Genomic DNA, 27,381 nt, shown 5'->3' on the forward strand with positions numbered 1-27,381 from the left:
TCTTTTTTGCTTTTCAAACTCGCGGCACAACAAGCCCCAGGCATCGTAACTCTGCTGACGTTTTTTTTTGTTTGTTTGTTTGTTTGCTAAAAGGGATTTTTTACCCCTTGTCGCAAATCATTTGGTGCAACTAGCAAGCAAAAAGATGAAAAATAAATAAACAAATCAAGAATAAAGAAAATCAATCAATCAGTAATAAATAAATAAATATAATAATAATAAAACGGCAAATAATAAAAACTTAAGAAACCACATATAGTTGGTGGGTAGACAAATTATTTTTTTCAGATTAAAATGAACAAAGCATTATTAGAGCCCTGTAGACATGACAAAACACGACTATAGTCACATTTATACTCTTTTTATTTACAACATATTGCGCAACTGCAGGGTCTTGAGACACATGCTAACTCGCATACTAGAGAGCTAGCGACCTAAACGGTAGCCTTCAAGTTATTTCCTTTAAACTTAAATAGCCAAAAACTTACCACTTCCACACGGATAGGGAGGATAACTATTAACAGTTATTTAACCTTTAACATGAACATTAATCAAACGTAATCATTTTTTCTGGGTACATGATACCATACAGCATCCATATCAAACTTGCACGGGCCGCACTAACATTAAACTTTCATATCAAGGCGGGGGTCACAAACTAGTGTCCCGCGGGCCTTGTGTTTAAGACCCCTGATATATATTAAAATCCCCCAGTTTTTGCATGTTTAAAGCAAGCCGTGTTTTGTTAACATCTGTTAGAGCCAAAACTGTATTATATCTGTGTCTGCATTTATTGACGTTCAGTATTTGGGGGTACAAAAAGTGAGGTGGATTGGAAGGATGTGTTCTAGACCAGCTAGTGCAGCAGAAATGCTAGCTATGTGTGCATAATTAGGTAGAAAAAAAACATACATAAGTCGCACTGGAGTATAAGTCGCATTTTCATTTTCATTACACATGAACAATGTCACTCATCTTCTGCGGAAGAAGTAAAAAGCCGAAAACATACCACTTCCACACAGAATCGGAGGAGAACCTTTTTTTCAGCATGCCATGGCTGACTCCATGCGGTGGTAATGTGATGTAAACTAATGTCATGTCTCATTAATGGAATATTACTGATGTCTAGTGACCAGAATACATATAACTTCATTCATTCATTCATTTTCTACCGCTTTTCCTCACGAGGGTCGCGGGGGGTTCTGGAGCCTATCCCAGCTGTCTTCGGGCGAGAGGCAGGGTACTCCCTGGACTGGTCGCCAGCCAATCACAGGGCACATATAGACAAACAACCATTCACACTCACATTCATACCGATGGACAATTTGGAGTGGCCAATTAACCTAGCATGTTTTTGGAATGGGGGAGGAAACCGGAGTACCGGAAAAAACCCACGCATGCACGGGGAGAACATGCAAACTCCACACAGAGATGCCCGAGGGTGGGATTGAACCCTGGTCTCCTAGCTGTGAGCCGTGCCGCCCTACATATAACTTGTCTTTCAGTATTTTTTTTTAACGAATAATAAGTCCAGAGCTGGGATAGGCTCCAGCACCCCCGCGACCCTTGTGAGGAAAAAGCGGTAGAAAATGAATGAATGAATAATAAGTCATAGTCAACCACGAAACAGCCATCCTTTATAAATTATTGTTATGGTTAGGGACGGGATCGATCGATGCACCCCTTATTTTTACTAAAGAAAATATTTAAAATCATTAGTCGTACAGAAAAACATGCATAATACAAATACAGTATAAATATTTTATTAATATTTTTACATTATTATTATAATATTATTATCCAGGGTACACCCTGGACTGGTGGCCAGCCAATCACAGGGCACATATAGACAAACAACCATTCACACTCACATTCATACCTATGGACAATTTGGAGTCGCTAATTAACCTAGCATGTTTTTGGAATGTGGGAGGAAACCGGAGTACCCGGAGAAAACCCACGCATGCACGGGGAGAACATGCAAACTCCACACAGAGATGCCCGAGGGTGGAATTGAACCCGGGTCTCCTAGCTGTGAGGTCTGCGCGCTAACCACTCGTCCGCCATGCAGCTAAGTGGCATTTTTTGCGGCTAATTATGCATTTTGGCCTTGTGCAACTTATACTCCGGAGCGACTTATGTATGTTTTTTTCTAGCTAATTATGTATTTTTGGCCTTGTGCGACCTATACTCCAGTGCGACTTATGTATGTTTTTTTTCGACCTAATTATGCACTTTTGGCCTTGTGCGACTTATACTCCGGAGCTACTTATGTATGTTTTTTCGACCTAATTAATGCATTTTTGGCCTTGTGCGACTTATACTCTGGAGCGACTTATGTATGTTTTTTTCAACCTAATTATGCATTTTGGCCTTCTGCGACTTATATTCCAGTGCAACTTATGTGTGTTTTTTTCCACCCAAACATGCATTTCTGGCCTTGTGCGACTTATACTCTAGAAAATACGGTAATTAGGGAGAAAAAAACAAACATAAGTCGCACTGGAGTATAAGTCACATTTTTTGCGGGTAATTTATTTTCCAAACTACTTGACCAAAACAGACATTACGTCCTCTTGGAAGGCAAGTTCTAACAATAAAAGAATAGAGAACAGGCTGAATAGGTGTAAGATATGCTAACACAATGGTTATTCAGCTACACAAAAAATAAACATGAACAGAAAAGGTGTCCAGTGTTTATGGAACATAAACACTTTTTTCATTTATAAGTCGCTCTGGAGTATAAGTCGCAGGAACAGCCAACCTATGAAAAAAAGTGCGACTTATAGTCCAGAAAATACGGTATTTCCTAATTTTGACTGACTATAATTTATTATAATTTGATTAAATGTATGCATTTTCATATATAGATTTGGTGGCAACGAAGTCCACGAAGCTTCTGAATGAAGGCATGTTGGTATTGTACAGTTAAATAATGAACGTAGCTTTAAATACTACTGACCAGTATCACGTCTCCAAGAAAGGTTAGGGGTTGCTCCCTTGGCCTCATTGTGGCTACATGAAACCTGCCTTCCTGACGCGGGTCTTCCCCTGTTTTAGCACTGCTTAGCACCTCCGTGTCACTGTAAATATTTCATTTTATATTTTGCCGTTTGACAGAACACCGGTTTTATGGTGGTAACCACACTATTCAGGTCAAGTCAGATTTTATTTATAGTACACAGAAGCGATTCACACCTGATTTTATCTTAAGTCGCCTTACACATTAACAATGTCATTCATCTTCTGCGGAAGAAGTAAGAAGCCAAAAACATACCACTTCCACACAGAATCGGAGGAGAACCTTTTTTTCAGCATGCCATGGCTGACTCCATGTGGTGGTAATGTGATGTAAACTAATGTCATGTCTCATTAATGGAACATTACTGATGTCTAGTGACCAGAATACATATAACTTGTCTTTTAGTATTTTTTTTTAACGAATAATAAGTCATAGTCAACCACGAAACAGCCATCCTTTATAAATTATTGTTATGGTTAGGGACGGGATCGATCGATGCACCCCTTATTTTTACGAAAGAAAATATTTAAAATCATTATTCATACAGAAAAACATGCATAACAAATAAATGGACAAATACAGTATGAATATTTTATTAATATTTTTATATTATTATTCATTCATTCATTTTCTACTGCTTTTCTTCACAAGGGGATGCTGGAGCCTATCCCAGCTGTCTTTGGGCGAGAGGCGGGGTACACCCTGGACTGGTGGCCAGCCAATCACAGGGCACATATAGACAAACAACCATTCACACTCACATTCATACCTATGGACAATTTGGAGTCACCAATTAACCTAGCATGTTTTTGGAATGTGGGAGGAAACCGGAGTACCCGGAGAAAACCCACGCATGCACGGGGAGAACATGCAAACTCCACACAGAGATGGCAGAGGGTGGAATCGAACTCGGGTCTTGATGTGTGGCATGTGCGCTAACCACTGGTCTACCGTGCAGCCATTAGCTTAACACTGAACACTGAAGTCATCAAGTCAGCCATGGCATGTCTCACATCCTACACTGAAAAAGAGTTCTTTATGTTCTTACCTTTATCTGTATATGAAGTACATGTACTTGAACAATGTACGGGAAAGGTTCTGTAAAAGTCTGATTGCCTTCTGGTGCGCCTGGTCATCTAATCATCCATCCATTTTTTTTATGGTACATGCTGTGATCATGTAGTAACAGGTAGATTCATGATAACATTTAATACTTGGATTATTCTGCAGCCTTTTGGTCTTTTGAAGCATAACCGGAACTTCCCTTCTGGGTGTGTTGATTTCATTGATAATGTACAAGTCACATGATATGTAAATGTGCTTATGTAGGTGTGTATGGATATATTTTCAGAATGTACTCGTAGTATTAGAGTTTATCTGAACCAGCGTCTTCCCTAAGCTCCTTGGTCAGCCAGTGGATAAGGCTTATTCCGCATAGCAAGATAGTTGCACCGAGTTATGTTTGGCCGGCCAATAGACTTCCAAGTGTCTCAAGTTACTTCCATCTTTTAAAATAGCGCATTCTCACATTCTCCAGCTGAGCTCCCGAGCTCTCATAACCAGGCCGTGTAGTTAACTATTTTGTCACCAAATGAGGTTCACTCAGGATAGTTCAAATCTCAGATATACCAAAGTCCTCCTCGTCTTACGCTCGGTGCACTCCGAGGAATGTACAGGTGGTTTCTGGTCCATGTGTTAAACATGACTTCACTTGACCCACATGTAGCGTTGGCCATCGTTTGAATTGGAGCGATTCCGGTTCTGATTCTGATTCTTCGTTTCCATTCCGGTTCCTAATGATTCTAATGATTCTTTTCAGAGGTGGCGTCCTAATCATCTCTCCCAGGGCTAGTATTAACCAGTATATAAGTAGCAAACCATCGAACACGCACATCCAGTAAATGTTTACAAGTATCTTTATATAGGAGTACATGTTCACAAATGAATTTTCTTTTTGAAAAGCTTATGAAAAAAAATGACATATTCTGTTGTTTATGTGTTGGAGAAAGTCTTACGATGCAGAATAGACAAAGTGAAACTTTACCATGTTTACCATGTTTACCATGTTTACCATGTTTACCGTGTTTACCATGTTTACCGTGTTTACCATGTTTACCATGTTTACCATGTTTACCATGCTAACCTGTGTGGAGGAAGTTGATGGTCTGATTTAGAATATATCGCTTTTATCGCTTTTCATTTATTGACGGTCCCTAGTACATATATCCCTAGTACAGTGATTCCCAAAGTGTGGGCCGTGGTGGTAAAAAAATATTTATAGGCCTAAGTAATAACTTATTGAGTGTTATTGACCTGTCACAATATTTTAGGAACCTTATACAGTTTATGATTGGAGCGTAGCTCTCTGGTCATCATGACAGTCTTGAATGTAGTTATGAAAAGTATGAGAATTAATTCTGTCTTGTGTGTACACCACAGATTAAAAGTTTGGGCTTCCTTCATCCCCCTGCTGTCATTTCAATCCTGAATCTTAATAATAATAATAATAATACTATATTATTATTATTATTATTATTATTATTATTATTATTATTATTATTATTATTATTATTATTATTATTATTATTATTATTATTATTATTATTATTATTATTATTATTATTATACCATGGTATTACAATACCAAATTATTTAATTAATAATAATAATAATAGTAATTATTATTATTATTATTAATAACAATAATAATAAAAAAGAAGAATTAATAATCAGCATAATACTCAGCATATAATTGTATACCAAAATATAATAAGCATTAATAATAATATTAATGCTTATAATAATAATAATTATTATTAATAATAATAGTAATTCTATTTTTATAATATATTTATAATAAAATAATTGTATTTATTTTATTATATTTAATTATATATTGTATGTATACCAAATATAATAAGTATTATTCATAATAATAATAATTATTATTAATACTTATTATATAATTGTATACCAAAATATAATAAGTACTAATAATGATGATGATGATGATGATATTATTATTATTATTATTATTAATACTTTTGTTAATATTTTTAGGATATAATTATATGCCGATTATTATTATTATTGTTAAGAATAATACTTATTATATTTTTGGTATATAATTATATTACTATTATTATTATTATTGATAATATAATAATAATAATATTATTATTATTGCTATTATTATTATTAAGTTAAGTGCTCTGAGAACGCAGCATTTGTATTGTTTATAGGACAAAGGTGGGCCACAGACATTTTTTGGATTTCAAGTGGGCCCTGAGTTGGTAAAGTTTGGGAACCCCTGTGCTAGTATTAAGGTCAGGTAGTACCGAGTATTACACAGCAATACGGTAGTCGGATATTTGAGTCGTCCACCGTATTCACAGTACAGTTATCTGATTGTCTGTGTCTCTTTGTTGTTGCCATAGGTACATACCAGGGTCAGTGGACCGGCGGGATGCGCCACGGGTACGGCGTTCGTCAGAGTGTCCCATACGGTATGGCATCAGTCATCCGCTCACCTCTGCGAACCTCACTGGCCTCCCTGCGTAGTGAGCAGAGTAACGGCACCGTGTTACGAGACAGTCTGTCCGATAGCCCTGCCGGCACTCGTGGCGGCTTTGTGCTCAACTTCCATTCAGATGGCGACGGTCCCGAGAAAAAGAAAGGTCTCTTCCGCCGTGGCTCTCTTTTTGGAAGCCTACAGCGGTTGCGCAAATCTGACTCACGCTCATCCATCTCCAGCAAACGCAGTTCGGCACGTAGCGACACCACCATGAGTCGTATCAGTTCCAGCGACGCAAATTCCACCATCAGTCTCGGAGACGGTGATGACTACTTGCCTCTGGAGGACAACGTTGATGCCACCACTACCGAATCTTACATGGGAGAGTGGAAGAACGATAAACGCAGTGGCTTTGGCGTCTCGGAGCGTTCCAACGGCATGAAGTACGAAGGAGAATGGTTAAACAATAAGCGCCACGGCTATGGCTGTACTGTCTTTCCTGATGGCACCAAAGAAGAAGGGAAGTACAAGAATAATGTGTTGGCCCGAAGTATCAGGAAGCATCTAATACCGTTGAAGAACACCAAGACCAAACAGAAGGTTGATCGTGCTATCGAAGGAGCAGTGAGAGCGGCTGCCATTGCCAGAACCAAAGTAGAAATCGCCACCTCCAGGTAATACCTCATCTTTGTAGTAGAAACTTACTTAAAGGGGACCTATTATGCTAATTTCCTTGCTATGTTCTTTGCTTTCCAAAACGATCTTTTCAAATGTATCCCACCCATGACCCAGCTCTGGGTATGCACTCCCATTAGGGTGCATAAAAAAACATAATTATTAAATTTTGATATGGCTGGGTACTAAAAGTGTTCCAATATATGTGGAAACAACACATACAAAATCTTTTTCCAATACATGATTATTTAGGGGTGCCACCATACATCTGTTTTTGTGGAATAAAGTGGTGAACAGTTCAATGGTCGCCATGAATTGTTATTTAAATATGATACTATTGCTTCTTGTGTTAAATAAAATACAAATAAAATAAAAAACAAAGTGTTTAAACTTTATATGTATGTCAAATAGCCATCACTGCTACATAAAATTCAGGGTAAAACCGTGTGAACATGTCCTATTTACCGCCATTCATTTTGTCAATAGGAAAAATGAATGGAGAATCTTGAAAGTTGAATTCTGAGAAATACCCAATCTGCCCAAAGAGAAAACAAATATATTTACTTAACTTAAACTTAAACTTAAACTTAAACTTAAACTTAAACTTAAACTTAAACTTAAACTTAAACTTAAACTTAAACTTCCAGAATCAGAAAAGGGTTTATTGCCAGGTATGATCAAACACATACTAGAAATTTGTTTTGGTATAGTAGGTGCAGACACATCTATTAAAAAAGAATGAAAAATACAAAATATACAGAATAAATATATAGTATAAATATATGTACACAGTCTGTTTTTTGTTTGTTATTCCGGAAGTGCAGTCTGATTGTTTTTCCTAAGAGTCCAAACTGGGCGTTAATGTAACGCATATAGTGAAAGAGTCAAAGTGGCAGGATGAGGCAGAGGTGGGGTGTGAAGAGTGTCAGGTCGGGATCCGGGCCTTGTTGATGAGGAAACTTAAACTTAAACTTAAACTTAAACTTAAACTTAAACTTAAACTTAAACTTAAACTTAAACTTAAACTTAAACTTAAACTTAAACTTAAACTTAAACTTAAACTTAAACTTAAACTTTACTTCAATGATGTTGTATAGAAGTTCATTGTACTCAACATTTCCAGGTCAACTTTTTGGCAATTAAACTAGAAATTGCACATTTTCCGAAATTTTACAAAAATTCATGTGTGTCAATGGATTCAAAAATTCAATGGATTTCCTCAAAACTTTGCAGAAGACAATTTTATGTTCATTCATTCATTCATTCATTTTCTACCGCTTTTTCCTCACGAAGGTCGCGGGGGTGCTGGAGCCTATCCCAGCTGTCTTTGGGCGAGAGGCAGGGTACACCCTGGACTGGTGGCCAGCCAATCACAGGGCACATATAGACAAACAACCATTCACACTCACATTCATACCTATGGACAATTTGGAGTGGCCAATTAACCTAGCATGTTTTTAGAATGTTGGAGGAAACCGGAGTACCCGGAGAAAACCCACGCATGCACGGGGAGAACATGCAAACTCCACACAGAGATGGCCGAGGGTGGAATTGAACCCTGGTCTTCTAGCTGTGAGGTCTGCGCGCTAACCATTTGACCGCCGTGCCGCCCCCCAAATTGATATTATGAAATAAAAATTTCCCATTCAAATTTGATGCACCCTAACGCCCATATAAGGAAATCCAGCTCACTGTGACATCACAGGGAGCCGGTGTTGGAAAACCTCTCTGAAACCAAGCGTTTTGAGCAATCCCAAATGTCTTTCAGGGCTCACTTCCAAGTGCACAAACCTCATTATGTGCAACTTTGACATGGTTTAACACCCGAATACAACATTCTAACTACATTTATAGGTCAGAAAAGTGGAAAAACCATCATAGGTCCCCTTTAACCGCTCCTCTAGTTCTTGGTTCGTGTATGACATGTCACAATATGCATAATTTCAATCAGTGTGTAGGGCAGGGGTGGGCAAATATTTTGACTCGTGGGCCGCATTCAGTTAACAAAATTGTCCGGGGGACCAGAACATATATTTAACGCACACTGTTTTATGCTTATAATTTTCCTTGAATTATTTGTCAAATTTTATCTGTAAAAGTGTTATACTATCAGCTGAATGTTCACATGTCCCTTTAAACATCAGACCACATCAAGTTATGTCATTTAATTTTAATTTTGTTGTTTTTTTGTTTTTTTGCTAAATAAGACATCCGACTTGCAAGTCATGGTGCCAGTTTGTATGTCAAAAGTTGAAATTCTTATATAAAGCAACTGGTGGGCTGGATTAAAACGCTTGGTGGGCCACATGTGGCCCCCGGGCCGTAGTTTGCCGATCCCTGGTGTCGGGTATACAGGTCATGTTAAACTAATTATTATGACTTAAGATGGGCATTTGACGACAGAAATTATGTTCTAAGTCGGTACATAGTGAAAACGCAGTACAGTTTGCCACAGTGTGGTAAAAAAAAAAATCAAATAAAAAAATATTATTAATATATATACTATATATTATAATATATATTATATTATTTTATTATATTATATTATTATTAAAAATATGTACATGAATAAATGTTGTTTTGTGGAGGAATATGGCCCATTAGCAAAAAGAAATATGCATATTTAAGCAAATGTTTTGTATTTAATGTCTGAATTAAGCATTTTCAAGCATAAAAATGGCTAAATCAACTCAAATACAAACATAAGGCATTCTGAAGACACATTGAAATTGCGTAATTTAAAAGTGTAAGCCACAGTTAGAAGAGTAAATTGTACTGAAATGCATTATTCTGGCTGCCCCTTTTTGATCATTTTTGATCATAAGTCATATATGAAGAACAATAATAGCGTCTTCCAGTTGCACGTCATGGGTCAATAGTTTACTGATTTTTTTATCAGGTGATACGTTTTCATAACCTTAATTGAAATTATGTTATTACATAACATTTGACATCCAGAACTAAGTGGATTCAAGCAAAGAAATTGCTAATATAAGCGCATATTCTGAGTAATAATATTAGCAAATATTACGTCTTCTTTGCCTGAATTCCATCCAACATCCATCTACACTGCTTGTCCTCACTATGGTGGTGGGGGTATGCTGGAGCCTATCCCTAGGAGGCATGGTACATGGTTTATTTTCAGTCAAATTTGTTCACTTCCTGTATTCCATATTAAACAAGTTAATATGACCTAGCTCACAATGCACAGTCTTCCTTGTCTCCATGTCATTGCCTGCTGTGGAACCAGGCATCTGATAGCAGGCAAGGGTGTACATGTTGATGGTTCAGATTTTGTTCTGACTTGAGGATTTGCTTACTGTAAGGATTTGGCTGGGATTGACTTCCATGTGCCTGTGGAAGCTAAAAGTAATAGTAGCTGCCCTGCCATTTGCAATGTTTCCCCATGCAACTCCTTCTGTTAGGATCGTCTTTTCTATGTTTGCTACCATCCTGCCATACTACGTGAGCTGGATCAGGGAGTTATTCATTCCTGGCGTACAACTTGATGTCATCAATTACCATTACCATTACCATTACATTACATTACATTACATTACATTACCATGACCATTACCATTACATTACCACTACATTACCATTACCATTACCTTACCATGACCATGACCATGACCATGACCATGACCATATCTAAGTAGAGCAGGTGGCTGATAATTGCTCTGCTATGAAAAGAGTATCCATCCATCCATCCATTTTCCTCCGCTTATCCGGGTCCGGGTCGCGGGAGCAGCAGTCTTAGTAGGGAAGCCCAGACTTCCCGGTCCCCGGCCACCTCCTCCAGCTCCACCGGGAGGACACCAAGGCGTTCCCAGGCCAGCTGTGAGACATAACCTCCAGTACCCAAACCTCTTATAATGTTCTTGCTCAATGGTTTGAGGCCACTGGCTCATACTATGTGCAGCTATGTGCCTTCTTAGCCACTATGACGCCTAACCGGCTTTCATCTGGTGTAGGGGCAGGTTGGCAGGTTAATCGAGGGTCCGTCCAACTACGAGCAGGACATTCACGTCTTGTGTTCACCACTCTGGGTTGGGTCCCATCCTTTCATTCATTTGTGATGCCAGGTTTTCTGGACCGCAGTCACTTTCTTTAGACCAGACTAAACTAGACATGCTCCCAAATTTGTACCGAGGCGATACTCGTGCCCAAGTACCGCGGGTTGGAACCGGGGCTTTAGCCTCAAAAAATCACTACAACCCAAATGCTGCACCAATCTTAGACATTTCTGTGGAAAATGTATATATCACTCTCACAAAGACAGGAAGTCCCATACACGACATATATGCTTGTTCTGGATGCTGCAGTTGGGGGCGGGGCTGTAGATGGGATCGTTCACCGATATCGGCCGATACCGATCGGTGGCCGATTTCACATTCATTTATTCATTGTCTTCAGGCGAGAGGCGGGGTACACCCTGGACTGGTGGCCAGCCAATCACAGGGCACATATAGACAAACAACCATTCACACTCACATTCATACCTATGGACAATTTGGAGTGGCCAATTAACCTAGCATGTTTTTGGAATGTGGGAGGAAACCGGAGTACCCGGAGAAAACCCACGCATGCACGGGGAGAACATGCAAACTCCACACAGAGATGGCCGAGGGTGGAATTGAACCCTGGTCTCCTAGCTGTGAGGTCTGCGCGCTAACCACTCGACCGCCGATTTCACATATACTTCTCAAATGTTCAATGGGATTAACTTTCCTACTGTTTCTGACAGGATTGCGTCGTTTACATTTAATGTAACGTTCTGTCTGAGTTTTGGATGTGTTAACAGAACGGAATCTACCATCTTGTATTTATCTCATCGACTTTGTGACACACTTTCGCACGTCACAAAATGCCGATGTGGAAGCAATCTGATGGTGTTTTATCCACAAGACAAGTACTTAGTACTGCAATTCTAAAATGGCATTAATGACATAACAATCTGCATTTTTGTTTTTAATCATGACTAAAACTGTGGATTCTTACAGAACATCTCACACTCGTGCCAAAGCAGAGGCAGCAGATCAAGCTGCGCAGTCAGCGAGTCAAGACTCAGACATTGCCAGAGCCGTGGCCAGGGAGCTCTCACCCAGCTTCTATCAGCCAGGTAATTGTGGCGATATATAGTCCAGTCCATCATTTGTTCCGTATTATTATCCACCCATCCATCTTTGATGCCGCCATCGATGCATGCAGGGTGGTGTCTCGCCCTCAGTAACGTCTTGGGCATTGTGCTCCTCACACTTTCCTTTACAGTGCACAGGCATGCCAAAACAATAACATCATCATGTCTGCCGTGTGGAACGGAACCACCAAAAGCAACGAAAAGCTCGACTTTATTTGACTTTATTTAAATTAGCTCCTACTGTACATTTACAGAGACACTTTAAAATTCAGAAAAATTAAGATTTAGATTTAAAAATAATTTAGATTTAGTAAATGGGATAATATAATTCAAGTTGGTGGCTGTGTGATGAATATACTGGGACATTATCTGCATTCATTACTAAAGAAAATAAGATTTACATTAAAGTGATGTTTTAGGGGGGTCGATATTGACATTTTCAAGAGTTGAGAGTAACAGCCAGGGGTAGAAACTGTTTCTGTGGCTGGAAGTTATGACGCACGTGTTCTTTTGGGGGTTTCTTCGGAAGTCCACTGTCATCAACACCAAAGTCTTAAGCGGGTTCAGCTCCAGATGGTCTCCTGAAGTTAGTGATGTCCAAACTGGCGCAGGGTTGTCTGCAGCTAAACTGTTTTTTTTAGTTCTCCGTGTAGCTCCTCTTAGCTACCGTGATCTCCTTTGTCAGGAAGTTTGTGGCCTATCTGTACACGAACCAATCCCCACTATCATACTTATATCATATCATGAAAATAATTTAAATATTCGTCAATGACAACACAACTGAACACAGAATGCAGTTTTTAAATGAAACTTTTGATTAAGGGAGAAAACAAATCCAAACTTACACGGCCCAATGGAAAAAAGTGACTGCCCACTAAACCTAATTATTGGTTGGGCCACCTGTTGGGGACCTATGATGCTTTTTCCACTTTTCTGACCTATAAATGTAGTTAGAATATTGTATTCTGGTGTTAAATCATGCCAAAGTTTCACATAATGAGGTTTGCATATTTGAAAGTGAACCCTGAAAGACGTTTGGGATGGTTCTGAACACTCGGTTTCAGAGGGCGTTGCAAAACTGTTCCTTTGTGATGTCACAAAGGAGCAGGCTTCCTTATGGGTGTGGCTATAGGCGAGATACACTCTCTGGCTTCAAGTTTCTCCAAAGTTTCACATAATGAGGTTTGCATATTTGAAAGTGAGCCCTGAAAGAAGTTTGGGATGTTTTTTTTCCAACACCGGCTTGTGAGAAGTCATCCAGCTGGTGACTTCCTTATCTGGGTGTGCCCCGGTAGAAGCTGTTCAGCTGTACAAACCGAGTGGGACCAATCGCAGTGCAGTCGGTGGAATAAATTGGAAATCCAATGATAAACTGGTGCATATTCTGGTTTCATTTTTCACAAAAAATCTTCCAGCCCCAGACCATCACACTACCACCACCATATTTTACTGTTGGTATGATGTGTTTTTTCTGAAAATTTCAGTTAAACTTTTGTCTCGTCAAACCACAGAGAATTGACACTTTTGGTGGGGTCATTAACACTAACCTTAACCGAGACAAGTGAGGCCTGCAGTTCTTTGAATGTTGTTGTGGGGTCTTTTGTGACCTCTCGGATGAGTTGATGTTGCACTCTTGGGGTAATTTCGGTTCACCAATATTCAATGTTTTCACAATTTGTGGATAATGGCTTCACTGTGGTTCGCTGGCGTCCCTAAGCTTTACAAATGGCTTCATAACCTATTTTAATTACTTTCTTTCTCATTTGTTCTTGAATTTCATTTGATCTCTGCATGATGTCGAGGTTTTGAGGATCTTTTGGTCTAATTCACTTTGTCAGGCAGGTCCTGTGTGGCAGTGTGGCAGTATTCAGGCCTGGGTGTGGCTAGAGCAGGGGTCTCAAACTCAATTTACTTGGGGGGGGGCCACTGGAGTTAGGGTCTGTGTGGGACTGGGCCGCATCAGGTTTTCAAAAAAAAAAAAAACGCATTTATTAAAGACAAAAAAAATTTAAAAACTTCGCTTTGGTTCCAATTTTCTACAAGAAAAGCTCTGATAAAACATTCCACTGTTCTCAAATATCTTACTTTTTATTTTTCTACACAAAATAAGATGAAAAATAAATAAACAAATCAAGAATAAAGAAAATCAATCAGTAATAAATAAATATAATAATAATAATAAAACGGCAAATAATAAAAACTTAAGAAACCACATATAGTTGGTGGGTAGACAAATTATTTTTTTCAGATTAAAATGAACAAAGCATTATTAGAGCCCTGTAGACATGACAAAACACGACTATAGTCACATTTATACTCTTTTTATTTACAACATATTGCGCAACTGCAGGGTCTTGAGACACATGCTAACTCGCAAACTAGAGAGCTAGCGACCTAAACGGTAGCCTTCAAGTTATTTCCTTTAAACTTAAATAGCCAAAACCTTACCACTTCCACACGGATAGGGAGGATAACTATTAACAGTTATTTAACCTTTAACATGAACATTAATCAAACGTAATAATTTTTTCTGGGTACATGATACCATACAGCATCCATATCAAACTTGCGCGGGCCGCACTAACATTAAACTTTCATATCAAGGCGGGGGCCTCAAACTAGTGTCCTGCGGGCCACATTTGGCCCACGGGCCGCGTGTTTGAGACCCCTGGTATAGTGGGTATATTACTACATATATTGACTATAGGGGTGTTGATTCATCCCTGGAGGGCTCTAATAATTATAGCATATTTAGAAGGTCATAAACAGGTTTTTTAATGCTCCAATTCCAAAAGTATTCCTTTTATAGATATGGAATCCTATTTAGTGGAAATTCACTTATCACCGTCGGATCTGGAAGCTATTAACCACGATAAACTCAAACTAGTGTCCTGCGGGCCACATTTGGCTCATGGGCCGCATGTTTGAGACCCCTGGGCGAGAGAAATGGAACTCAGTTTAACTTGTAACAAGTCTGCGGCCCTTTCCATAAAGGGCCATGTAAGTTTGGGTATTTTGTACTCCATAATTATAAAAAAAGTTTTGTTTAAAACCTGCATGTTGTGTTCCGTTGTCAGTGTTGTCATTGACTAATATTTAAATTTCTTTGATCATTTATGTGAAAAACATGCAAAAAAAAATCAAGAAAGGAGCAAATTGTCATGATGCGACCCCAGGATGCAGAGAGCAGGACCAAATGCATGTAAAAATATAATTTTTTTGCAAAAACTACAGCAGCAGGAAAAAAGCAACTCAGGAAACAGACGGACAAACTATAATGATCCCACGCGGGGAGAGGCACACACCTGAACTAAATACACACAGAAATTAGGAACAGGTGTGGGTGATTAGGGCAACCAAGGCAGACACGGGAAACAGGAAGTGAAATACAAAATAAGAGTGTCCAAAACGTAAACCAAAGCCCGAGAAGGTAACTCAAACAAACTGTCACATGGGAACCCACACAGGGCGTAACAAAAATAATTTTTGGTACTGTGTAGGTTGAACAGTTTTGGTCCCAGTATTGACTCCTGGGGTACGCCGCATGATATATTTAAACGTACAAATGTATATTCTCCTATATATCACATATCGCTTTAACCGACCCTAACAATACAGTAGTCATAATTTCAATCAGACCATTTTAAAATGTAGTAAAACAAATTTTTTTGGTTTTATGATTTCAGTTGTGGCTCAAAATATTGCTTTATAGTCATATTATTATTACTGGGTCCAAACCGACCCTAACAATACAGTGGTCATAATTTCAATCAGACCATTTTAAAATGTAGTAAAATATTTTTTTTGGTTTTATTTTGTTGAAATAGAGTTTCCTGACAAAGTCAAAAAGCCTTGATGCAATAAACAAATATTATGTAATTCTTTTTATGCATTAAAATGTAAAACGGGTCGGTGCCGACTCTAACACAAGAGGAGGGTTAAATAAACATGTTGGGCTAGCTGGGTTAGCCTAGCTTGCGGAGCTCGCTAATGTGTGTGTGTTACTCAGACTGTTTGAGTTGTGCCTAACTGTTTGTGGGAACCCACACAGGGCATGACAAAATTACTTTTTGGTACTGTGTAGGTTGAACAGTTTTGGTCGCAGTATTGACTCCTGGGGTACGCCGCACGATCTATTTAAATGTACAAATGTATATTCTCCTATATATCACATATCGCTTTAATTACATGAGTTAATACTGTCGCTGAGCGCTTTCTGGGGTCTATAGTTGTGAAAACGTTCCTTGGTTATTTTGATTAGCGCCATAGAAGTTGAAATATTAGCTTTGTTTGCAGTCGGTAAATTTGTCCAACCTGTTATTGAATAGCTTTTCAATGATTTTAGAAAATTGCGGTAAGAAGTAAACTGGTCAGTAGTTAAGTCGTAGCTATTTTGAACAGACAACACGTTTTGGTCCCAGTATTGACTCCTGGGGTACGCCGCACGATATATTTAAACGTACAGATGTATATTCTCCTATCCAGTCGCATATCGCTTCAACCGACACTAACAATACAGTGGTCATAATTTCAATCAGACCATTTTAAAATGTAGTAAAACAAATTTTTTGGTTTTATTTTGTTGAAATAGAGTTTCCTGACAAAGTCAAAAAGCCTTGATGCAATAAACAAATATTATGTAATTCTTTTTATGCATTAAAATGTAAAACGGGTCGGTGCCGACTCTAACACAAGAGGAGGGTTAAATAAACATGTTGGGCTAGCTGGGTTAGCCTAGCTTGCGGAGCTCGCTAATGTGTGTGTGTTACTCAGACTGTTTGAGTTGTGCCTAACTGTTTGTGGGAACCCACATAGGGCGTGACAAAATTACTTTTTGGTACTGTGTAGGTTGAACAGTTTTGGTCCCAGTATTGACTCCTGGGGTATGCCGCACGATATATTTAAACGTACAAATGTATATTCTGCTATATATCACAAATCGCTTTAATTACATGAGTTAATACTGTCACTGAGCGCTTTCTGGGGTCTATAGTTGTGAAAACGTTCCTTGGTTATTTTGATTAGCGCCATAGAAGTTGAAATATTAGCTTTGTTTCCAGTCGGTAAATTTGTCCAACCTGTTATTGAATAGCATTTCAATGATTTTAGAAAATTGTGGTAAGAAGTAAACTGGTCAGTAGTTTAGTTTAACATGTTGCAAGGATAATTGGAACGCGCCCTTTAACCCTGAGGTATGCCACTTCCAAACTTTGCAAACTTATAATTCCCTTTTCCAAATGTGTTTCAGGCCCGGATTACATTCGGCAAAAGTACAATGAGCCAGTGGAAGTGAAGGATATCCCAGAGGAGAATAAAAAGGAGAAAAGTCCATCAGGTAGTCCTCATTTCTACCGCAAAGGCACAACGCCGACACATTCGCCATCTCAGAGCCCGGGCCCCAGCCCCACTCCTTCACCGGCTCCTGTCAAGAAGACCTTAGTCAGCAGTAAACCATCTGTCGCTGTCAATCCCCCAAAGTCAACGCCAACCGATGAGTCTTTTCCCACAGGTAACTTGGAGATTTCTTTGCTCAGTTTTGTTTTGATCCCGTTCAAATGTGTTTGGGATCGAATAGAACTTTATTGATCCCCTGGGGGAGGGGTGCCTTTGGGGTAATCAAGATTCCAATAGCAGCAACACTACATGCGGTATGTAGCCATGTCACTGTAACCACAAGTGGCTGGCCAGCAAGGCGTGCATCCTGTTTATGGATGTTTTTGAACGATTGATCGTAGAGGGCCGTATGATTTTCCAATTCTGGGAATAGCGGAATCGGACAATAAAAATTTTATCTACTGTTAAACACAGAATCTCGCAGATCTTCCTCTGGTCTCTCTGTTGCCAAATCCGAGGATTCTTGATATCAATTGAAATGTTTAAAGTGAATTTGTTGTTTGGAAAATATTTCTGCTAATGAAAGCATCCAGGAATTCCTCATCAATATCTTTCCACATAAAATTTGGTCCAGATCTTGGTTCCCTGTACTTCTTGTCATTCTTTCCATGATCCAAATTGTAAATATGAAATCAACCATCAGTCAAATGAGTGAATTCACCTCACATGTCTGGACATTGTTTTTCTGCTGGTATACTGGAAAAGCGGTCAAAATGAGAATCCCCTGAAGCTTACATGATGAGAAGAGGAGCTGGTTGTCATTGTGTTGGCTAATTGTACACTTAGGATTTCAGTTGTGGCTCCAAATATTGCTTTATAATCATATTATTATAACCGGGTCGAAACTGACCCTAACAATACAGTGGTCATAATTTCAACCAGACCATTTTAAAATGTAGTAAAAATATTTTTTTTGGTTTTATTTTGTTGAAATAGAGTTTCCTGACAAAGTCAAAAAGCCTTGATGCAATAAACAAATGTTATGTGATTCTTTTTATGCATTAAAATGTAAAACGGGTCAGTGCCGACTCTAACACAAGAGGAGGGTTAAATAAACATGTTGGGCTAGCTGGGTTAGCCTAGCTTCATGAAGCTCGCTAATGTGCGTGTGTTACTCAGACTGTTTGAGTTGTCCCTAACGGCTTTAATGTAACCAAGCAACAGAATAAAAAATAAAAAACAAAAAAATTAGGAAACAATAACACATAATTACATCGAGCGGTTAGCGCGCTGTCCTCACAGCTAAGAGACCAGGGTTCAATTCCACCCTCGGCCATCTCTGTGTGGAGTTTGCATGTTCTCCCCGTGCATGCGTGGGTTTTCTCCGGGTACTCCGGAATTGTTGGGAATTTCCCCCCCAAAAGTTTAAAACTCCGATAGGAGAGAATGCTGGCTTTGCGGCGTGTTGTGGTTATGATGGACTACCATGGCAATAGCGTTAGCTAAATGACATATTTAACAATTAGTAGTAGTATATTAGTATTAGTATTAGTATTAACAATTAGTCTCCGGGTACTTCGGTTTCCTCCCACATTCCAAAAACATGCTAGGTTAATTAGCCACTCCAAATTGTCCATAGGTATGAATGTGAGTGTGAATGGTTGTTTGTCTATATGTGCCCTGTGATTGGCTGGCCACCAGTCCAGGGTGTACCCCGCCCCTCGCCTGAAGACAGCTGGGATAGGCTCCAGCACCCCCCGCGACCCTTGTGAGAAAAAAGCGGTAGAAAATGAATGAATGAATGAATGAATAAAACATAATTAGTAAAAAAAAAAAGGATTTCCTAAATAGTGTTTTGACTTGTGACTTTTTCTCTTTGCTATTTTGCTACAGGTATTACAAAGGCTGCATCTAAACTTTCTCTCAGACAGGAAGTGAGGCACCAGCCGCCGACTCTGCCGGCAGTTAAAGCATCCATGCCAATCAGTAGTTACCCGAGCAATGGGCAGATCCATTCCCAGTACCACGGCTACTACGTCAAGGCAGATGTCAAGATCTTACCACCTGAGGAGCCAATCGATGTAGAAGATGATTTTCACCCATCCAGCCTTGCACGCTTGCCGCCACCCACAAAACAAATGTGGGCACCAGCGCCTAGTCCTTCCCCGGCCCCACCGAAGGAAATCACCAAAGCTCCAGAAAGCTCCAAAATAAAAACGCAGGAATCAAGCAAACCAAAGACTTTGGCAGAAACTAAGAAATCAAGTGTAGAAATTAGTCATGAAATTGTAGCAGAAGAGTCGGTAAGCCATTTATTTACGTTTGACAATTTCACTCACCGACGTCTCAGCGCTGGTGTCATTTCAGCTCAGTGTTGGAGCCGCAAGGATAAAGATATGTCAGTCATCAAACATGAAATTATTGTTTTCATACAGAATATATTAATACTGTATATTTCTATCTTAGTTAGTTAGTATGTTGCATATACTATGTCATGATGTAATACATTTTTCCCATTGCAGTCATAACATCGACTTCCAATCTTCCCACAGGGTCCTAACTCTATCTTGGTGGTGCTGGTGATGCTACTGAATGTTGGTCTGGCTATTATATTTGTCCATTTCCTCACCTGACTGTATTTGAACTAAGGTAAGTAACTATTTTTATATGAACAGTAAACACTGATGGGAATAACTGCGTTTAAAATAACGTCATTTACTTTTACTGGTAACTAGTTACGTTTGTAGTGATACATACATACATACATACATACATACATACATACATGCATACTTACATGCATACTTACATACATACATACATACATATGTACGTACATACATACTTACATACATACGTACATACATATTTACATACATGCATACTTACATGCATACATACATACATACATACATACATACGTACATACATACATACATACTTACATACGTACTTACATACATACATACTTACATACATACTTACATACATACATACTTATGTACGTGCATACATACTTACATACATACTTACATACATACATACTTATGTACATGCATCCATACATACATACTTACATACGTACTTACATACATACATACTTACATACGTACGTACTTACATACGTACTTACATACATACATACTTACATCCATACATACATACGTATATATACATACATACGTACGTACATACATATGTACATACAAACTTAGTTAGTAAGTCATTTACTTTTTTTGAGAAGTAACTAGTAACTATAACTAAGTAACGTGCTCAACACTGACAGTAAATGGACTAGACCAATAACTAAATAAATAGGGGTGTCTGATATTGACTTGGGGCGGCACGGCGGTCGAGTGGTTAGCGCGCAGACCTCACAGCTAGGAGACCAGGGTTCAATTCCACCCTCGGCCATCTCCGTGTGGAGTTTGCATGTTCTCCCTGTGCATGCCCCGCCTCTTGCCCGAGGACAGCTGGGATAGGCTCCAGCACCCCCGCGACCCTCGTAAGGAAGAAGCGGCAGAAAATGAATGAATGATATTGACTTTTTTGCCGAAAACCAATATGCCGATATTGTCCAGCTTTTGATTTTTGATACCGATATCAGCCGATACCAATACCGATATGTGTAACATGACATATCTCCTGTGGTGGAATGAACACATATGTGTTGGATCCAGCATGTTTTGATAGCGGTCTCCATGATAGTGAAAAATCAGATATCGATATATTGCATTGGGCTATTATTGGTACTGATAATTATCGGACATCCCGATAAATAAAGGTTAGTTATGACTTCGTACTTGGTGGAGAAACCATCGTTGCCAAGCGAGATCAGATGCTTCTTCTAGTTGCCATTTTGCTCTCCAAATTATAAAGATTCCTTATTACTTGGCAAATTTGACCGGGAAAGGAGAGGAATGAAAATTAGCGCAATTAGAGTTTATGTGTGAGAGCAAAAGGGACCCAAGTGGAAGAGTGAGGTTACAGGGAGAAGAGATACAGAGATTGCTGCGCTCTTGCCGTCATTTTGGTTGGCCGGCCACTCCTAATAATGTTCACCACTGTTCCACGTTTTTCACCATTTGTGGATAATGGCTCTCACTGTGGTTAGCTGGAGTCCTAAAGCTTTAGAAATAGCTTTATAATATTTTTCAGACTGAAAGATCTTAGTTAATGTCAGTTTTAACAGGGGACCACTCAGGAGGACCAAATAGGTTTGGATTTCTTTTTCTCCTTAATAAAAAGTTACATTTAAAAACTGTATTTGTGGTCATAGACCAGGGGTGGGCAAACTATGGCCCGGGGGCCACATGCGGCCCGCCAAGTGTTTAAATACGGCCCGCCCGTTCTTTCCAAAGCATTTCATTGAAACTTAGCATACTAGCATACAACCTGGCATCGTGGCTTGGTTTAGGTATCAATTTGGTTATTTGAAAAAAGGGACACCAGCACATATAGCAGGTTGCATGACACTTTTACTTTATATGTGTAAAATACATAGTCTGCCCCCCCCCCCCCCCCCCCGATTTTGTTAAATCAATGCGGCCTGTGAGTCAAAAGGTTTGCCCACCTGCTGTTGTAGACTTTATATTTGTGAATGTAAACGGGATCTTCAAATAACACGTTTAAAATGCTTTAAATGTCACTTTCACAGTCTAATGTGATTCCGCTGGGGAGGATTTTCACCACTGAGACGCTTTAGCACAGCGATATGCAAAATATGCTTGGATCTTTGAATATAATCCCCCACACGGCATTACGATATCCCCTGCTGAAACCCCTGAAGAGCCATTTTTTAAACCTTCATGACTACCAAGCTTAACTATGACTACATAATTATATCATTATGATGTTTGGACTGGACAGTATGCATGGGAAATAAGTATTTGAGCCGTACATTTAACCCTGTGCTTCTCAAATAGAGGAGCGGACCCCCTGTTGGGGTGCAGTGAACTGCCGAGGCGGACTTGTATGACGTTGTCGTGCTCAGTATGCTTCCCTATTTTGTTGCATTTTGATGGTTTCGGTTTCGTAGAGATAAATACATAGTAGATATTAGCAGGTTCTCAATAGTATTTCAATTCATTCATTTTCTACCGCTTATCCTCACGAGGGTCACAGGGCACATATAGACAAACAACCATTCACACTCACATTCATACCTATGGACAATTTGGAGTGGCCAATTAACCTAGCATGTTTTTGGAATGTGGGAGGAAACCGGAGTACCCGGAGAAAACCCACGCATGCACGGGGAGAACATGCAAACTCCACACAGAGATGGCCGAGGGTGGAATTGAACTCGGGGCTCCTAGCTGTGAGGTCTGTGTTCTAACCACAGGACCGCCGTGCCGCCCCGTGACCTAAATCCATTAGAGCAAAGTGTCCTGCCGACTGTGCTCCCAACTCCCTCGACATCATCAACCATCTCCTTTAGCTAGCTCCTACTTTCTTAAAGGCACGGGACTTATTTCTTTGTTTTATGGACACATAACCTTAGCGCAGGGGTCTCAAACTCAATTTGCATCAGGTTTCTCCCCCCCCCCCCAAAAAACAAACGCATTTATTAAAAACAGCAAAATATACAAACTTTTTCAGTACTATGGGTCCGATTTTCTACAATAAAAGCTCTGATAAAACATTCCACTGTTCTCAAATATCTTAATTTTTATTTTTCTACACAAAATAAGATGAAAAATAAATAAACAAATCAAGAATAAAGAAAATAAATCAATCAGTAATAAATAAATATAATAAATATATAATAATAATAATAATAAATAATAAAAACTTAAGAAACCACATATAGTTGGTGGGTAGACAAATTATTTTTTTCAGATTAAAATGAACAAAGCATTATTAGAGCCCTGTAGACATGACAAAACACGACTATAGTCACATTTATACTCTTTTTATTTACAACATATTGCGCAACTGCAGGGTCTTGAGACACATGCTAACTCGCAAACTAGAGAGCTCGCGACCTAATAGAGCCCCCAAGTTATTTCCTTTAAACCTAAAAAGCCAAAAACTTACCACTTCCACACGGATAGGGAGGATAACTATTAACAGTTATTTAACCTTTAACATGAACATTAATCAAACGGAATAATTTTTTCTGGGTACATGATACCATACAGCATCCATATCAAACTTGCCCACAGGCCGCATGTTTGAGACCCCTGCCTTAGCGTGAGCTAAAGGCTAGAATCTATCGATACTTAGCGTACAGGGACCTAAGTTCTAAGACGATGGAAGGAGAGAAGTCCTGAGAGAAGTCCTGCTACCATCAAGGTTCTGGACTGTCCATATCTTCGTACAAAATCAGCAGGGATCAAACACTGCTGCATGACTCAACTCAAACTTTATGTAAAAGACAAAATGACCAAAGATGACAACACATCACTGGTCACGTTAGACATGTTAATTCACTAATGGACTTCCTTCGTTTGACCTTTTCAGATTTATCCGAACTTCACGGCCAAGTTTCCCTCCATCGGGCAGGGACCTTTCAAACGTGGCTCCCGACGTGCAAAAATGGAGGACTGAAAATAGATGAGCCAAGAAAGCGAGAAAAAGAATGTGGAGCAAGAGGGAAAAAAAAAAAAAAAAAAGACGTGGGAGAGAAAGACGAAACCAACACCTCCAACATCGTTTTTTGGATTGACGAGACGGACTCCTTGGCGCTACGGCGCAACCTGATTGGACGGAGGATGATTTGTGCCTCCACTTGGAAGGCAGTGAAAGTTGAAGCAAGTGGTCTCTGGTTGGCAACGAGGGAGAAAACAACACCTGAGCCCCCCCAAGCGTCAGGTTCTCCAGCAGGTTCCCAAAACAAGCGCACACATGGATCGGGAATGTGAGCGAGTGTGAGGGCTACGATTTCCGTCGCCTTTGCAGTCTTTTGAATATGCTTTATTTATTATTGCTCCGTTACCACCCAGCACACAGAAATTTGAAACCTTTCTGATTCTGCAATAAAGTTTATGTTTATTCAGCTTATATGAAAACTTGTTTTCAATTCACGCTTTTTTTTTCCAGTCAGACTCGGCCTCACGGTGACGTGCACCAATTCTGGCCATTTATATTAAGCCGGCTGAGAAATATGGCGACCTTGCAGAATTTTTTTTTTTTTTTAGTGAGAAACAATTTACCCGATATCAACACAAGTGTGCTAATATTGTTTGTATCTGACATTTGTGTGCGATGGCGGGTGTGAGCGTTGTGCACTGGATATGTTTGTCCGCGTACTTTGACTTTGACGGATGGCAACAGCTGCCGTACCGTTTTACAGAGTGACGTGTTGGCGGGTGAAAAGGGTCGGAGGCAGGAATGTCAAGCGCTTGACTGATTCTCTTCCTGCCGGTCCTGGGAGAGTCTCTATTTCTACCAGCATGTCTGTTGATCTTTTCACGTCTCTTTTATCTGCACTGTCAAGGCCAGCGGGTTTCCCGAAGGGGCGGGCGATACGGGATATGTTGGTATCGCTTGGATTCCAAGCGAATACGGGGGCCGGTACTGCTGATACCCATGCTGATACCCATGCTGATACCCATGCTGATACCCATGCTGATATCGTTACTTTTTAGCCCAGCTTCATTAAGCTCACTGAATGATTTCACCTTTAATTTGTTGATCATGATTAGAATCATAATAAAACACATGGAAACTGAAAAATTAGAAATAATATTATAATAAAAATATAAATATTAAAATAATATTAAATAACTGTCTAATTAATATTGTAATAAAATATAAATATTAAAATACTATTAAATAAATGTCTAATTAATATTATAATAAAATATAAATATTTAAGTAATATTAAATAACTGTCTAATTAATATAAATAATATAATAAAATAAATATTAAAATAATTTTAAATAACTCATTAATATTAATAATATTATAATAAATATAAATATTAAAATAATATTAAATAGCTGTCTCATTACTGTTAATAATATTAAAATTAAATATTATTATACAAATAATAATAATATTATTACATACAATTGTTTGAGCAAAAAAAAAAAGTCAATAGTACAAAAATGAATAAAAGCCGAAAAAAACTAGAAATATTTTTTCTCCCAGAGTTTGTAAAGCTACATTGCTTTCAGACCCCTTCTTGATAAATTTAATATTTTGGAGTTATTTTTGAGCATAGAAAACTTTTACTTTTGCCCTTTTACATCATTAGATTCCTCTATACATTAAATAACATCCCTATAGTCACCCTTACATGCATATTATCCTAAAGCGGTCACATAATAAGAGAAGACTGGTGTGTTCTGGGCTGACAGGAAGTGATGTCAGGGGGTTCAGAGTTGAGTTTTAGCTTGGTACAGTAGTAGCCCATGTTAGGAATCATTGTGCCTGTTGTGAGATCATTCAAACGTGCAATAAAAGGCTTTTGTTTTTGGCTGTCAAGTCTGGTGCTTGTGTGTCTCGCCAGCGTTAGAATAAGATGCTGTGATATCATCGCATCTTCAAGTGCGGCTTCTCAATGCTTCTCTAATGTTTGTATTTTTCATCATTTAGCCATTTTGTATGTTTGAAAATGTTTAATTTGGGGGGGGGGGGGGATTGTAACATTTGCTTAAATTTGTTTTTTTTTTAAACTAATGATATGCTATATTCAACCAACAAAGAGATTGATTAAATTATATAAATGTTTGGAAAACAGCAGTTAAACTATGAAATATTGTATATTGGATTATTGCATTGACAGCTTTTGGCTTTTTTTAGTCTGTTTTTCCACAGCAAACATGTCATCACCGTAATTGATCATAATTTATAGATAACATGTAGAACTTCTGTTTTACTCGTTTATACTGATGATGTTTTTCCGCCCCCCAACAATGACTGTTTGAGCATAAATACTCAAGTATTTGCGGTGGCGGAATGATACTTAATTGTACTATTGTAAGGCTTGTAAGTGCCAGATTTTTGATTGTTTGCTTGTTTTTTTGGGCCATTGAAGTACTTGTGATTTGAATCAAGTAGTTTTATTATTAATTTATTTTAGCTCGCTCATTCATTTTCCAGGCCGCTTGTCCGCTGTTGGAGCTTATCCTAGCTGACTTTGGACAAGCGGTCGCTAGGAAATCGCTGGGTACATTCAGTCTAGGCAGAACACCATTTACAGTATACATATATATATATATATATATATATATATATATATATATATATATATATATATATATATATATATACTATGTATTACCTAATATTATTATATTATATACTATATATTTACCTATAGACCTATAGATATCAGTCCAGTCGCCAGTTAACACCACATGTTTTTGGTATGTGGCACAGAGATGCCCAAACAATCCCGGTTCTTCCAATCTCTTCCCTGTACGACACCTGTCAACACATTTAAAAGGGGAAGTGCACTTTTCTGGAATTTTGCCCAAATTCCGAACTAGCGTGTATACATGAGCTCAACTTTCTGATACGAGACAAAAAGGCGATAGTGATGTCACGAACAAATCCGCTTTGGAGCTGATTGGGAACCATTTTTTTTCTTTTTTTTCAAAGGCAAATGTCATTTGTCCAGATATGTGGCGGCGTTCCTGTGTCCACGCTAGGGGTGGATTTGGATTTGTTGAAGTTGGAAAAGTATTTGTATTAGTATTTAAGGAAAGTAAATTAAAGTAAAAATAAAAATAAAAAAATAAAAT

The 27,381-nt window shown here is 38.7% G+C and overlaps 1 protein-coding gene across 1 annotated transcript in view; it reads left to right on the plus strand.

Annotated features, from left to right (window-relative positions):
* The window catches only part of LOC131109523 (junctophilin-1-like), a 28,809-nt gene extending 3,429 nt beyond the window's left edge, over positions 1–25,380 (plus strand). The window contains exons 2-7 of the mRNA XM_058061648.1: positions 6,460–7,210; positions 12,215–12,333; positions 17,600–17,860; positions 19,579–19,988; positions 20,238–20,334; positions 24,151–25,380. Coding sequence (XP_057917631.1) covers positions 6,460–7,210; positions 12,215–12,333; positions 17,600–17,860; positions 19,579–19,988; positions 20,238–20,318 — 1,622 coding nt within the window. The 3' untranslated portion in view covers positions 20,319–20,334; positions 24,151–25,380. The remainder of the gene's footprint in view (positions 1–6,459; positions 7,211–12,214; positions 12,334–17,599; positions 17,861–19,578; positions 19,989–20,237; positions 20,335–24,150) is intronic.
* Positions 25,381–27,381: the final 2,001 nt, after the last annotated feature.

This window comes from Doryrhamphus excisus, chromosome 22, assembly GCF_030265055.1.
Source record: "Doryrhamphus excisus isolate RoL2022-K1 chromosome 22, RoL_Dexc_1.0, whole genome shotgun sequence".
In the NCBI taxonomy this organism is placed as follows: domain Eukaryota; kingdom Metazoa; phylum Chordata; class Actinopteri; order Syngnathiformes; family Syngnathidae; genus Doryrhamphus; species Doryrhamphus excisus.